At 38.5% G+C, this 13589-nt stretch overlaps 1 protein-coding gene and 1 long non-coding RNA gene across 3 annotated transcripts in view; both read left to right on the top strand.

The window, feature by feature from the left end:
* Positions 1 to 6367, top strand: part of NUP205 (nucleoporin 205) — an 81236-nt gene extending 74869 nt beyond the window's left edge. Inside the window, exons 39-43 of one of the 2 annotated variants that reach the window (XM_030853921.2) lie at positions 1985 to 2151; positions 4082 to 4205; positions 4676 to 4804; positions 5393 to 5466; positions 6034 to 6367. In XM_030853921.2, the coding sequence (XP_030709781.2) occupies positions 1985 to 2151; positions 4082 to 4205; positions 4676 to 4804; positions 5393 to 5466; positions 6034 to 6186 (647 nt within the window). In that variant the 3' untranslated portion in view covers positions 6187 to 6367. Of the gene's footprint in view, positions 1 to 1984; positions 2152 to 4081; positions 4206 to 4675; positions 4805 to 5392; positions 5467 to 6033 lie in introns of those variants that run through there. The other variant, XR_004038896.2, reaches the window with a different exon arrangement.
* Positions 6368 to 7864: 1497 nt separating this feature from the next.
* On the top strand, positions 7865 to 10286 carry LOC132597829 (uncharacterized). The gene is made up of 3 exons (XR_009565193.1): positions 7865 to 8017; positions 8792 to 8864; positions 10149 to 10286. It is a non-coding gene; the product is annotated as an uncharacterized lncRNA (long non-coding RNA).
* Positions 10287 to 13589: the final 3303 nt, after the last annotated feature.

Genomic DNA, 13589 nt, shown 5'->3' with positions numbered 1-13589 from the left:
ACCAGGGAAGCCCTGAATCTAACTTTTTAAAACAAATTTAACCTGAGCATAAGATTTTTTAAACAAAATTGTAATTTTGTCATTTATTCTTCAAAACATTAATATCACTAATAATTATTAAAATTTCATTAGTTTCTTATCATTTTGAGCCAATCTTTTGCATACCATGTTGTTTTTTGATCTTTAATACTTAAAGATAAACTTTATGAAACCTTATAAATTGGTCTTTATTTTTCTTCAGACTTTTTTAAGGGTTAATAAGCATATTCTTCTCTGCCAATTCTAGACATATGAATGGGTAGGTATCTGGTAGGTTCTAGAATATTTAGTTATAGAGAGATAGTTTAACCTAGTGGTTAAGAGCACGGACTGATGATGAACTGCCTGGATTTAAATCCCAGTGCTACAAGTGACTTAAGAAAAATGACTTATCTCTTTGTGCCTCAGTTTCCTTGTCTATAAAGTGGAAGTAATAACAAGCTCCCTCCGATGAATTATTGTAAGGATTAAATGTGTTAATATGTGTAAAGTGCTTTAGAACAGTGCCTGGTGCTTGGCATGACATCAGTGTTAGCTATTATTATTCTTATTATTGCTCTTGTATTATTGTTATCCTCTAGTATATTTACTATTACTTGTGATCAAGGGACCCTTTTCTGTAGCACTTCCACTTCTTTGACTTCATGGTCTTTTCTGCAGAATCTGTTTCTGTAGTTAGATATCTCATGGGCCATCCTCATCTGATGTCTAAGTCTGGTGCCTCTGAATGCTCTAATATTTTCTAGGCTTAAGCAAGTTAGTATATAAGAACTCCTGAAGTGATTTGGAATACTCTCAGCATTAGACCATCATATTTATGGATAGCTTCCTACCAAGTTGAGGTCACACAAATGTCTGGGGACCGGCGTACCTAATTTCACTAGAAGAAGGCTCTCTGTGATGACCTGTATCATAAAGATTGTCATATCTTCACTGAGACTGGTGAAGGAGAATTGGCAAATCCGATGAGTATAGGATATTTTTTTGGTGGCAGAATCCACTGACAAGGGACTCTTTTCTCTTTTCCCCTCCACATGAAGGTCTGTGAGATTGGACTTTGGAGCAAAGTTCAAGGGGGTGGCAGTGAAGGAAGCAAATATAGATCTCTCCTTCAGTGTTCATGGCAGTTGGGGCCATTAAACAAAGATTATCTCCAAATTAAACCTGAAATTACCAAGGTGTTTCTCAAAGAAATCCCTCAGTCACAAGAGGAAATTGCTTTACTTGCACCACACAAACCATCTCTATCAATAGAATAGGAACATTATTGCTCGCCTTGTTTTTCTTTCCTCTACAAACAGCTTTTCCAACATCACGTTTTTCTTTTATACCTTCATCAGAAAGTCGTCAAGTAAAAGGCAGATCATTTTGTTCTGCTATCCAAATGGAGTTATTGTGGTAGAAGACTTACTAAACTTTAAATTTAATTATCTATTTTTTAACTATTTGTTAGCGTTCTCCTTGTCTCTTTGGAAGAATAACTTTGATCTGGGAACTCAGCAACCAGAAAGATGCAGACTGGAAATGAGTCCATATAAGTAGAGCCGCAGGGCGAGGCAGGAGTTATTCACCTGGGGTCAGGAAACTGTAAACTGTATTTGTGTGCACGGGGTGGGGGGTGGTGGAGAGACAGGTGTAAAGGTTTATAACTTCTATAGAGTTCTCAAAGAGGTCTTCACCCAGTAAAGGGTAAGCTGTCTCAGTGTCCATCAGCCAGATCTCCTTATTGTCTCAAGGCTCCAGCCTTATGTACCTACCTCATTACAGTAGCTCCTAACCACTCCTTTGAACTGTCAGTGGTATTTAAAAGTAGTCTTGGATTGGTTTTAATAATAGTTTACATGCCCTTAAATTCCTGGGCTTTCCTTTTTTTAAAAAAACAGGTCATTTGAGATTCATATAAGATGGCTATAAGTAGAACATTGTTCTTTATCAACTCTATTAGATACCCAAGCTCCAGTGGTTCCATACTGGCGCCTACCTGGTTTGGGCATTATTGTCTACCTGCTGAAACAGAGCGCTAATGATTTCTTCAGCTATTATGACAGTCATCGACGGAGTGTCAACAAGCTACAGAACGTGGAGCAACTTCCCCCAGATGAGATAAAAGAGGTATAAATCTTATAATGAGTGGTAGATACTTTTATTTTTTTAAGAGTTATTTTATTATTTATTTTATTTATTTTTGGCTGCATCGGGTCTTAGTTGCGGCACTCGGGCTCTTTGTTGTGGTGTGCGGGCCTCTCTCATTGTGGCGTGCAGGCCTTCTCTCTCTAGTTGTGGCTCGTGGGCTCCAGAGCGCCTGGGCTCTGCAGTTTGCGGCATGCAGGCTCCCCAGTTGAGGCGCACGAGCTCAGCAGTTTTGGCGTGCGGGCTCAGCTGCCCCGCGGCGTGTGGGATCCTAGTTTCCTGACCAGGGATGGAACCTGCGCCCCCTGCATTGTAAAGCAGATTCTTTACCACTGGACCACCAGGGAAGTCCCAAGCGATGGAGACTTTTGAGAAGCCATTGTTTTTACTGATAAGGACCAGGGGTCTGGTGTCAGACTTGTAGGTAAAGATGATGCGTGCAGTGAGATGAAAGGAATTACAATGACTCAGAGCTCTGTGTGGCTTGAAGAAGAGCTCCTCACCTAAGCAGCACACCTCATGAGCATAGAACCTCTTGACTGAGTGACAGGAGGTTGTACCTGTTCAAGAAAACCACCTGCTATTCAGTAGAAATTTCGGTAGCTGGCCTTTGCATAAAGAGTTTGGTAATTTATACTCTAAAAATCTGTGCTGAGAAACTTAGGTGCAGATGCTTTTTCAGTTAGAAGTGACTCCTTAGGCAAGATGTCTCTGTTCCTTCAGCATTTCCAGTATCTGTTAAGTGAATTTTTCAGACAAATGAGATGGCGTATCAGATTTGACTGCCTTCTCTCAATGATCCAGAATCATACCCTGGCACTTATTGTAACTAAAGATGTTGAGTTACTGGGCCTGCTCTTTCTTTCCATGTGGCACAGCTGAGCTATAAGGCTTCCCTTGGCCAGTGCTGAAGCTTCGTGTCTTTTGTGGCAGCCTGCATGTTGAGCCATTTTGCCATTCCTGGTTCACACCAGGTTTTCTGAAAAACACCATGTCACTCTTAAGAGTAGTCAGAGCCTACTCTCTTTTACCATTCTTATAATTCTAGGGGACATTTATTGAGAGTTTATGATGTGCCAAGCCATGAGCTACATATTCTACCTGAATACCTTAGGCAGATATTGTTGTGTCTCCCATTTCTCAGATGAGGAAGCTGAGGCACTGAAAGACAGACTAACTTATCCAAAGCCACACAGCTAGCAAGTACAGGTGGAGGCAGGTGTTACTGACTGGGTTCAGGTAACCCCTGAAATTGTGTGGTTTACACCCGGCGGTCCTTCCCCGTCGTGCACAGCTTATGGGTGATGCTAGTACACACAGGAGGGGCTGCAGCATCACGGTAAAGCATGTGGCACTCCACCAGTCCCACTGTAGAACACCTGCTGCCAAACCCAGTGTCTGCACGTTAAATTGACCCACTGTGCTTGCAAGTATGCCAGATGGAGAAAGGATCAGGGGAGGTTCTGGTTGATGATCATATATTTATTATGCTCTGCAAGTCTAATTCACATTTTCTTCAGAAGATACCTGACAGCTGTTATAGAAATTCTCCACACAGCATTGTGACACTTACTGCTTGGAAGTCCCACTGTTTTGTTTTGTTTTAATTTGACAAGAAATTCAGGATTGGTTGGCCCCTCAGCAGATTGGAAATGTCTGTTTCAGGGACTGGACTTTCAGAAAGCAGCAGATGAACGTTCATTTGTGAATTCAACTGCTTCTTTGGCTCTCGTTTTTTAAAATTACTAGCTTCCTAATTAGATAATTAACTCTTGTCTGCAAGGATGTTTAAATTTATTTGAATGTTTTTCACAGTACGTATCACAAGTGACTACTTATAGTGTATAGATTTTCATTAAACTTTTGTTACAATATATGTCATTCTTAATACTGTGTTTGTTTTTTTTCTTAGTTGTGTCAGTCTGTGATGCCTGCTGGTGTTGATAAAATCTCCACTACCCAGAAATATGTTCTAGCAAGACGCCGTTTGGTGAAGCTGATCAACAATCGAGCTAAACTGCTTTCCCTTTGTTCTTGTATCCTTAATGAGATCATAGTGGGGCTTGAAGGGTGACCTTTAAGAGAATTTTCAAATGTGGGAACTGTGTACTTATTTTCACATTACTTGGGTATCAAAATCACATGGAAAGGGACATAATTACTGTTAGTTTTTTTCTAGTTAAATGTGTGATATATTTCTAAATTGAAAATATTTTTCTTACCTTTTAGAGTAACTAGTAATCCTCATAATATACACAGACACTTTCTGTCCGGACAGGAGACAAGGACACTGAAGGCTATGCTGGCCCAGCATCCCACAGTTTCCACCTCCTTCCTCTCAGCACATCTTGCTGCTTTCTGGAGAGACCTTACTTCCAGTTTATTAGACTGAGGCTGTGGTACATCACTGAATGGTGCAGTCTCTTCTTTTCCCTCCTGCTCAGAAACTGTTTTGCAAAATCATGTGATGAGATTGTTTTCCTTTAATCTGAGCTCTCCTCTATAGTTATCACAGAGACCTGCCTGTTTATTCTCTGGCGCCATCTGGAGTACTACTTGTTACATTGCACACCCACGGATTCTCAAGACTCCTTATTTGCCTCCAGGACCTTATTTAAAAGCAGAAGGCTACAAGGTAAACTTTATTCTGAAAACTAGTGAACCATAAATGCCTATAGATTTTAGCACCTTAAAAAACTAGTTACATTTAATCTGCTTTTTACTGTGCAGGTTACTGAACAGTAACAGGGTGGACTAGGTAATCAAGAGCTACTTAGTTACTAGGCATAGCTAGCTATGTTTTGTATTTTCCCTTCTGTCCATGGGAAATTGGACAGAGCATTGTAGAGGCTGCCTTCAGCTGCTTCTCAGCTTCTTGCAGTTAATGGCTGACCCAGGTCCAGAGTCCTCTGGTCACAAATAATTTTCCAGAAGAATGGAAATGGGTCAGCCTAGGCCATGATTCTTGTTGCTCAAGGGCCCTTCTGTGACTGATGAGCGTGTATTGGATCCCTTAGGTGGCAAGAAACAGAAGGAAAGCTTGAGAACCCTGGCCTAGAACAGTGAAATGCTTCCTAGGGGCTTCCATTTACTGAAAGCTGAAATAGATTTCTCAGTCTAGACCCATGCTTTTCACGGTGCTGTGGTTCATTGTCATCGGGTTCTTCCATTGTGTAGTAGACACACACCTGCAGAGCTGGTTTGACTGTGTCTTTATCTCTAGATTCCTTCGCTTCGGAAAGCAATCTGGATTTTAGAAGTGGGCTGACTATAGTGAGCCAACATGATATAGACCAGGTAACGTTCTATTCTCATACTCTTTTTTTTTTTTGAAAGTAAAAAGGGAAAGCCTGGTATATTAGTAAGATAATAGTTTTCAAGTTTACATCCAAAGACCTGGTTTGAATTCTAGCATAGCCACCTATTAGGTACGTGACTCAGAACAATTTACTTAGCTTCTGAGCCTCCATTTCCTCAGCTCAGAAATGGGAATGATAATTCAACCTCTAAGCATTTTGTCAGAATTAAATGAGGTTTCATGTGTAAGACTCGTAGGGTAGTGCCTAGAACATAGTAAGAGTTCAGTAAGGGTAAGCATCATGATCTGGAAACTCCGTATATAAATAGTTATTGCTATTTAAAGCAAATTTTAAGTTTTACGCATTTATACAACAAGGGAAAGAAGGAAAAACATTAGTATCATACCAGTAAATTCTAGGGTGGAAAATGTGAATGTTGAGTTAATTTGGCACATGGGAAAGGACCACATTACAAAAATTCAAAGGTATTTAAAATAGGAAGACATAGAATAAAAGAAATATTTGAGACTACTTAATAATGAAATGTCACCTGCGTTACCTGTAGCTTCAGGCCGATGCCATCAGTGCTTTTGGAGAATCACTACAAAAGAAACTTCTGGACATTGAAGGATTGTATTCAAAAGTTCGATCTCGCTATAGTTTCATACAAGCTCTTGTCAGACGTATCCGAGGCTTGCTGAGGATATCACGGAACTGAGAGCCCGTGCTTATGCTCTTCTGAGGAAGAGAGGAATTGGGGAAAACTGTCTCCTTTTTATAGTTTCTTTTTAAATTATGACCAAAAGATATTTTGCTATTTCTTTCTTTATATATGGACTTCTTTTCTGTAAACTTCTTTGCCTGGTTTCGTCCTCACTAGTAAAAAATAAATAAATAAATACTTTTTAAAAAAAACAAATATGTGGTCAGTCTCTTGAAATTTTATCTAGAATATGGTCAATATTATCAGGAATTCAACAAATAATCCTTCCACAGTGATGGTTTTCCCCCAGGGGTATTATTTGGAATGCTAAATTAAAGCCATGGTCTGAAAATTCTAATTTTTTCTCTCTTTGTAGCTACATTACACTTTTTTTTTTTGCGGTACGCGGGCCTCTCACTGTTGTGGCCTCTCCCGTTGCGGAGCACAGGCTCCGGACGCGCAGGCTCAGTGGCCATGGCTCACGGGACCAGCCGCTCCGCGGCATGTGGGATCCTCCCGGACCGGGGCACGAACCCGTGTCCCCTGCATCGGCAGACGGACTCTCAACCACTGCGTCACCAGGGAAGCCCTACATTACACTTTTTATGATAATGCTCTTTAAAGTCAAGCCATCTCTTTACTAAAATTATTTTTTCTTTTCTGCATGTAAATGATAAAATAATCACTTGCATTTGTTCCTTAAAATATTTGTGGAACTTTTCAAATAAATCATCTGCATGTATTTCTCATATAGTTAATAGGATGGCTGCAGTTAGAGAAAAAGAATTTACCCAATAAAAAAGAATAAGAATAATAAATAAATAATAAATAAATAAATAAAAAATAATTTACCCAATTTGCCCGATAGTATTTATGTGCATGTGACTACCTCATCTGAAAGTCCGTTTTCCTGTTTCCAGCCAAAAATTATTTCAGCCTGATATATAGAAGAGACTGCTGAGAGGGGAAAGAGTCTTGACTCTAAGGTAGTGGCAGAAAATTAACACTTAGTTCTATGGTGTTATGGGGTTTTTACCCTTAATCTTATAATAAAATTTCCATGGCTTTTTAAGCATTTATAAAAGGCTTTGTCATTGTTATTGTATTTTGAAATTAATCTACTGCCTACCGCTTATAAATATCAAGCCTTAGCTGGAAAGCATCCTGTTAATAAATAGCATTCTTAGAGGGATGTGAATGAATAATTAACTGGTCCAAGATATAGTAATACTGGCTGTTGCTCCACTGGTGAGGCATATGGTAAACTTTATCATGTGGAACACAGGCATGAACGCAGAAATAATCAAAAAGAGCCTGGGGCACAGATTCAAAGCATCTTATAAACCTCTGAAGTGTGAAGCCTTCTGCAGGACAGAGATATTAGCTAATTTGGAATTAGTTAAGATTTGGGATTTACTAAGCTTCTTTATTTTGTTTTCCCATCATTTCTTCCAAAATTACAGCAGACTGGGGGTCAAAAGTTAGGGCAGTGGAGAAGTGTGTGGGAGGGAGAAGAAGGAACGATTGCAGCTGCACGTATGCTACTTTTAAAAGACTGACCAGAAATGCTGTTTGTGTAATAAATACAATGGGGAGAGGCTAGCACTCAAGGCACGCGCCGCCTGACTCGGCACTGTTTCCTGAGGCGTGGAGAGAGGCTGTTGGATGCAGCATGTGCTCTTCAGCAAAGCAAAGGAGATTGAAAGAGATTTTAGATGGCTTGTTTAAAAATGTTTTAGCATTTAAAGGTAGATTCATCTATTCCTCAACAATAATAAATATAGGATCTTAATATGTTGTTTTTACTGAGTTAATTAGTTTGGTGGAATCAGAAAATCAAAAAGAGGTGAGTACCTTCTTCCTAGTTATTAGTGTTTTAGTTTTGATAAATTAGTGATGTTTAAATATAGCTGTCTGAGCTTTAGCTGAGCTATTTATAAAAGCAGTCATACACAATCTAGTCTTTTCTAAGTATTTGTCTCTTGTTTTCACAACTTATTTTGACAAACTTTGAATCTTCATAAAAGTTGAAAGAAAAGTAATGAACCCATATACCTTTCACCTAGCTTCATCAGTTATCAATATTTTGCACATTTGCTTTATCTCTTTTTTTAATATGTATATATACTGGTTTGCTTCCTTAACTATTTAAAAGTAGGTCATAGACATCATGACACTTTATCACTAAATATTTCAGCAGGTAAGAACAAGGATATTTCCTTCCTAACCACAATACAATTATCACACTTAAAGATGTTTACCTTTTTAAATTTTTTTGGCTGTATCTCACAGCTTGTGGGATCTTAGTTCCCTGACCGGGGATTGAACCTGGGCCTTTGGCAGTGAGAGCGAGGGGTCCTAACCACTGGACCACCAGGGAATTCCCAACAATATTTTCTAATGTTTAGTCCATATTCACATTGTCTCAGTTGCCCCGAAAATGTACTTTTAGAACTTTTTTTTAAACCCAGGATTTAATTATCACACGTTACATTTAATTATCTCTTTAGCTTCCTTCATTCTGAAACAGTTCCTCTGTCTTTTGGGGGAGGAGAGGGTCTTTTACAACATTGACTTTTTTTAGCTGTTTTGAAAAGGGTATTTGGTTTTTCTTTATTAGATTCAGGTTAAACATTTTTGGCAAGAATACTGCAATTATTCAGGTGATATGCCTCGGCGTGTCATATCAGGAGGTACGTATCAGTTTGTCCCATTATATTGTTTGACCATTTGGTTATGATAGTATTTGACAAACCATCTCTATTGTAAAGGTTCTCTGTTTCCCATTGCAATGAGTAATCTGTGGCTTGATACGCTGAGACCATGAATATCTTGTTTCTAAAAAATCTTTCAACCATAGCTTTTATCATTCATTCCAGTTAAATATTTTTATTAAATTGCATACTGTTTCAATCATACAAATAATATAGTCAAGGTAATGAACGCCCATCTGGGTGTTCTGTTCACTCTATCATTTCATACAGCTAATTTTATCAAATCTTAAAATTAATTATATTTGCTGTAGATCTTTCTAAAGAAAGAAATATGGGGAATGTAAATTGGTGCAGCCACTATGGAAAACAGTGTGGAATTTCCTTAAAAAACTAAAAATAGAACTATCATATGATCCAGCAGTTCCACTCCTGGGTATATATCCAGAAAAACTGAAAACACTAATTCAAAAAGGTACGTGCACCCCAATGGTCATAGAAACACCATTTACAATAGCCAAGACATGGATGCAACCCAAGTGCCCATTAACAGACAATTGGATTAAGAAGATGTGGTATATATACAATGGAATATTAACCATAGAAAAGAATGAAATACTGCCACTTGCAGCTACACAGGTGGACCTAGAGAATATTATGCTTAGTGAAATGTCAGACAATGAAAGACAAATATTATATGCTATCATTTATACGTGGAATCTAAAAAATAATACAAATGAATGTATATGTGAGACAGACTCAGATACAGAAGACAAACCTGTGATTACCAAAGGGGAGAGAGAGGGGGAGGGACAAATTAGGGGTATGGGATTAACAGATATTGTACAAACTATATAAAATAGATAAGCAACAAGGATATATGGTTTAGCACAGAAAATCATACCCGTTATCTTATAATGACCTATAATGGAATGTAATCTGCAAAACAACTGAATCACATCACTATGCTGTACACCTGAAACTAAGACAGTATTGTAAGTTAGCTATACTTCAATTAAAAATATATATACAGTTGAGGTTCCTGTGAATTCTCTGATCCCATTCCCCTCCCTCCTTCTCGGAGATAAACATTATCAAGCATTTGTTGTTGTTCTTTCCCATTTATGCTTTATACTTCCACTACATATGTGTATTCATAGGCATTACAAAGTATTGTTTTGCAGGTTGTTAATTTATATATGTGTATCATCAGGTTATTTTTTTTTTCTTTTCTTTGGCTGCACTGCATGTGTTGCGGGATCTTAGTTCCCTGACCAGGGATGGAACCCGTGCCCCCTGCATTGGAAGGTGGAGTCTTGACAACTGGACCGTCTGTGTCATCGTAGTATGTCATCATATTATGAAGCAATTTGCATGTTGGTTTTTTTGTTTGTTTTGTTTAGCATTGTGTTTTTGATAATCCCTCATGCTCATTTATTATACTTATGGAATTATAGGATTGCATTTTACGAATACCCTAATTTATTCATTCTACTATTGGTGAGCTGGTAGACATTAAAGTTCCCAATATTTTGCTATTACCATCAGTGCTGCAATAATGATTATCATACATATAAGAGGGCTTCTCTGGATTATGCAACTAGAAATGGAAATCCTGAGTTGGAGATTAAATGCTTCAATTGCACTAGACATTGCAATATTTTTCTTAGGGATCGTACCAATTTTCTCCTACGCATAGGGAGAGCTCCTGTTCGTCCACACCATTGATAACACTTCCAGTTGTCATACTTTTTTTAAGAGCAATTTTTTTTTTTTTTTTTTTTTTTTTTTTTTTTGCGGTACGCGTGCCTCTCACTGTTGTGGCCTCTCCCGTTGCGGAGCACAGGCTCCGGACGCGCAGGCTCAGCGGCCATGGCTCACGGGCCCAGCCGCTCTGCGGCATGTGGGATCTTCCCGGACCGGGGCACGATCCCGTGTCCCCTGCATCGGCAGGCGGACTCTCAACCACCGCGCCACCAGGGAAGCCCCAAGAGCAATTTTTGTTTTACAACAAAATTAAGAGGAAGATACAGAGATTTCCCAAATACTCCCTATAGCTACACCTGCATAGTCTCCCCTGTTACCAACATCACTCACCAGGTACATTTTTACCAAGGATGTTCCTACATCCTACACTGACACATCATAATCAGCTGAAGTCCATGGTTTTTATCTTAGGGTTCACTCTTGGTGTTGAACATTCTATGGGTTTGGACAAATGTATAATGACATATGTCCTTCATTGTAACATCGTACATCGTATTTTCACTGCTGTAAAAATCCTCCGCGATTTGCCTGTGCCTAATCATTTCTCCACCCGCCCTGGCAACCAACGACCTTTTTATTGTCTCCATAATGTCATATAGTTACCTTTTGCAGAATGTCATATAGTTGGAATCATATAGTAAGTAGCCTTTTCAGATTAGCTTTTTTCACTTAGTAATGTGCATTTAAGCTTCCTCCATGTCTTTTCGTGGCTTGATAGCTCTTTTTTTTTTCTTTTAAGCACTGAATAGTATTCCGTTATCTGGATATACCAGTTTACTTATGCATTCACCTACTGAAGGACATCCTGGTTGTTTCCAAGTTTTGGCAGTTATGATCCAAGCTGCTGTAAACATCCATGTGCAGGTTTTTGTGTGGACATAAGTTTTCAACTCCTTTGGGTAAATACCAAGGAGCACGATTGCTGGATCATATGGTAAGAGTATGTTTAGTTTTGTAAGAAACCACTAAACTGTTCCAAAGTGGCTGTACCATTTTGCATTCCCACCAACAGTGTATGAGAGTTCCTGTTGTTCCACATCCTCTCCAGCATTTGGTGCTGCTATCAGTGATCTGGATTTTGGCCATTCTAATTGATGTGTAGTGGTATCTCATTGTTGTTTTAATTTGCATTTCCCTGATGACATATGATGTGAAGCATCTTTTCATATGTTTATTTGCCATCTGTATATCTTCTTCAGTGAGGTGTCTGTAAAGGTCTTTGGTTCATTTTAAAATCAGGTTGTTTGTTTTCTTATTGTTGAGTTTTAAAGTTCTTTGTGTATTTTGGATAACAGTCCTGTATCAGATTCATCTTTTGCAAATGTTTCCTCCCAGTTGATGGCTTGTCTTCTATCTCTGTTGATAATGTCTTTTGCAGAGCAGAAGTTTTAAATTTTATTAAAATCTAGCTTATCATTTATTTCGTTCATGGATTGTGTGTTTGGTGTTGTATTGAAAAAGGCACCACTATACCTAAGATTATCTAGGTTTTCTCCTATGTTATCTTCTAGGAGTTTTATAGTTTTGTGTTATATATTTAGGTCTATGATCCATTTTGATTAATTTTGGTGAAGGGTCTGTGTCTAGATTCATTTTTTGCATGTGGATGTCCATGATCTAATTTTACTTTACTTTTTTCCCATGTGGATAATCAGTTTTCTTTTTATGATTCATTGAATAGCCCGTGCTTTCTCACCGATCGGTAATATTGCCTCTGTCATATGCCTCAGATATGTAGGAGTTCTTTATATAAAGGAACTAGTCCCTTGTCATAGGTGCAAATGATGTTTTTCTTTCTTTCTTTCTTCTTTTGCTATTTGCCATACTAACACTTTGCTTTTTTCCACTTATACTGAAGATCCTTCTATATCAACACATATAAAGCCTCTCCCTTTCTTTCTGTCTCTCTCACAAACACACATATACACACAGTATTTCAATGTATGTATATAGCATGATTTACTCACTTATTAACATTTCTTTTTTTTTTTTTTTTTTTTTGCCACGATGAATGTTTTTGAATATACACAAGTTCATGCGATTGCTGAGATAAAGGATATGCTCATTTACACTTCTGATAGTTTTGGCCAAATTGTCCTCCACAGAAGTTTTTAACAATTTGTTTCCGGACTTCCCTGGTACTTCAGTGGTTAAGAATCCGCCTACAATGAAGGGGACACGGGTTTGAGCCCTGGTCCTGGAAGATCCCACATGCTGCGGGACAGCTAAGCCCGTGCACCACAACTGCTGAGCCTGTGCTCTGGAGCCTGCAAGCCACAACTACTGAAGCCCACGCACCTAGAACCCGTGCTGTGCAACAAGAGAAACCACCACAATGAGAAGCCCACACACCGCAACGAAGAGTAGCCCCCGCTTGCCGCAACTAGAGAAAGCTCACGCGCAGCAACAAAGACCCAACGCAGCCAAAAAAAAACCCACCACCAACAAAAATTTGTATCCCTATTAGTACTGTATGGCTATGCCTGTTTCCCTACTTTTTCCAATACAGTGTATAATCAAGCTTTTTGATTTTTGCTAATCAGGAGGAAAATGACACCTCATTATGGTAGTAATTTACATTTCTCTTAGTGTGAATGTCACTGAGTATCTTTCCATATGTTTGAGCCATTTGTATTTCCTTTTCTATGAGCTGTTCATGTCCTTTGACCACATTTTATTGGATTGTTGGTCTCAATGAATTGTGGGAGCTCTTTACATAAAGAAAATTAGGCCTTGTCACTTATTTTACAAATAATGTTTTTCTTTCTTTCTCTTTCTCTCTTCCTTTCTGCCATACAGAAAATTTTTTATTTGTATGTAGTTGATTTTATCAGTCTTTTCTTTTATGGCTTCTGGGTTTTGTACCATGTGGGTCATGTGAAAAACCTTCAAATTTGGAAATTATAAAAGAATTTCTCCCTTTTTAGTGATATTAATATT

The sequence above is a fragment of the Globicephala melas genome, chromosome 9 (assembly GCF_963455315.2).
Source record: "Globicephala melas chromosome 9, mGloMel1.2, whole genome shotgun sequence".
Taxonomy (NCBI): Eukaryota; Metazoa; Chordata; class Mammalia; order Artiodactyla; family Delphinidae; genus Globicephala; species Globicephala melas.
This window is presented reverse-complemented; position numbering and strand designations above follow the sequence as displayed.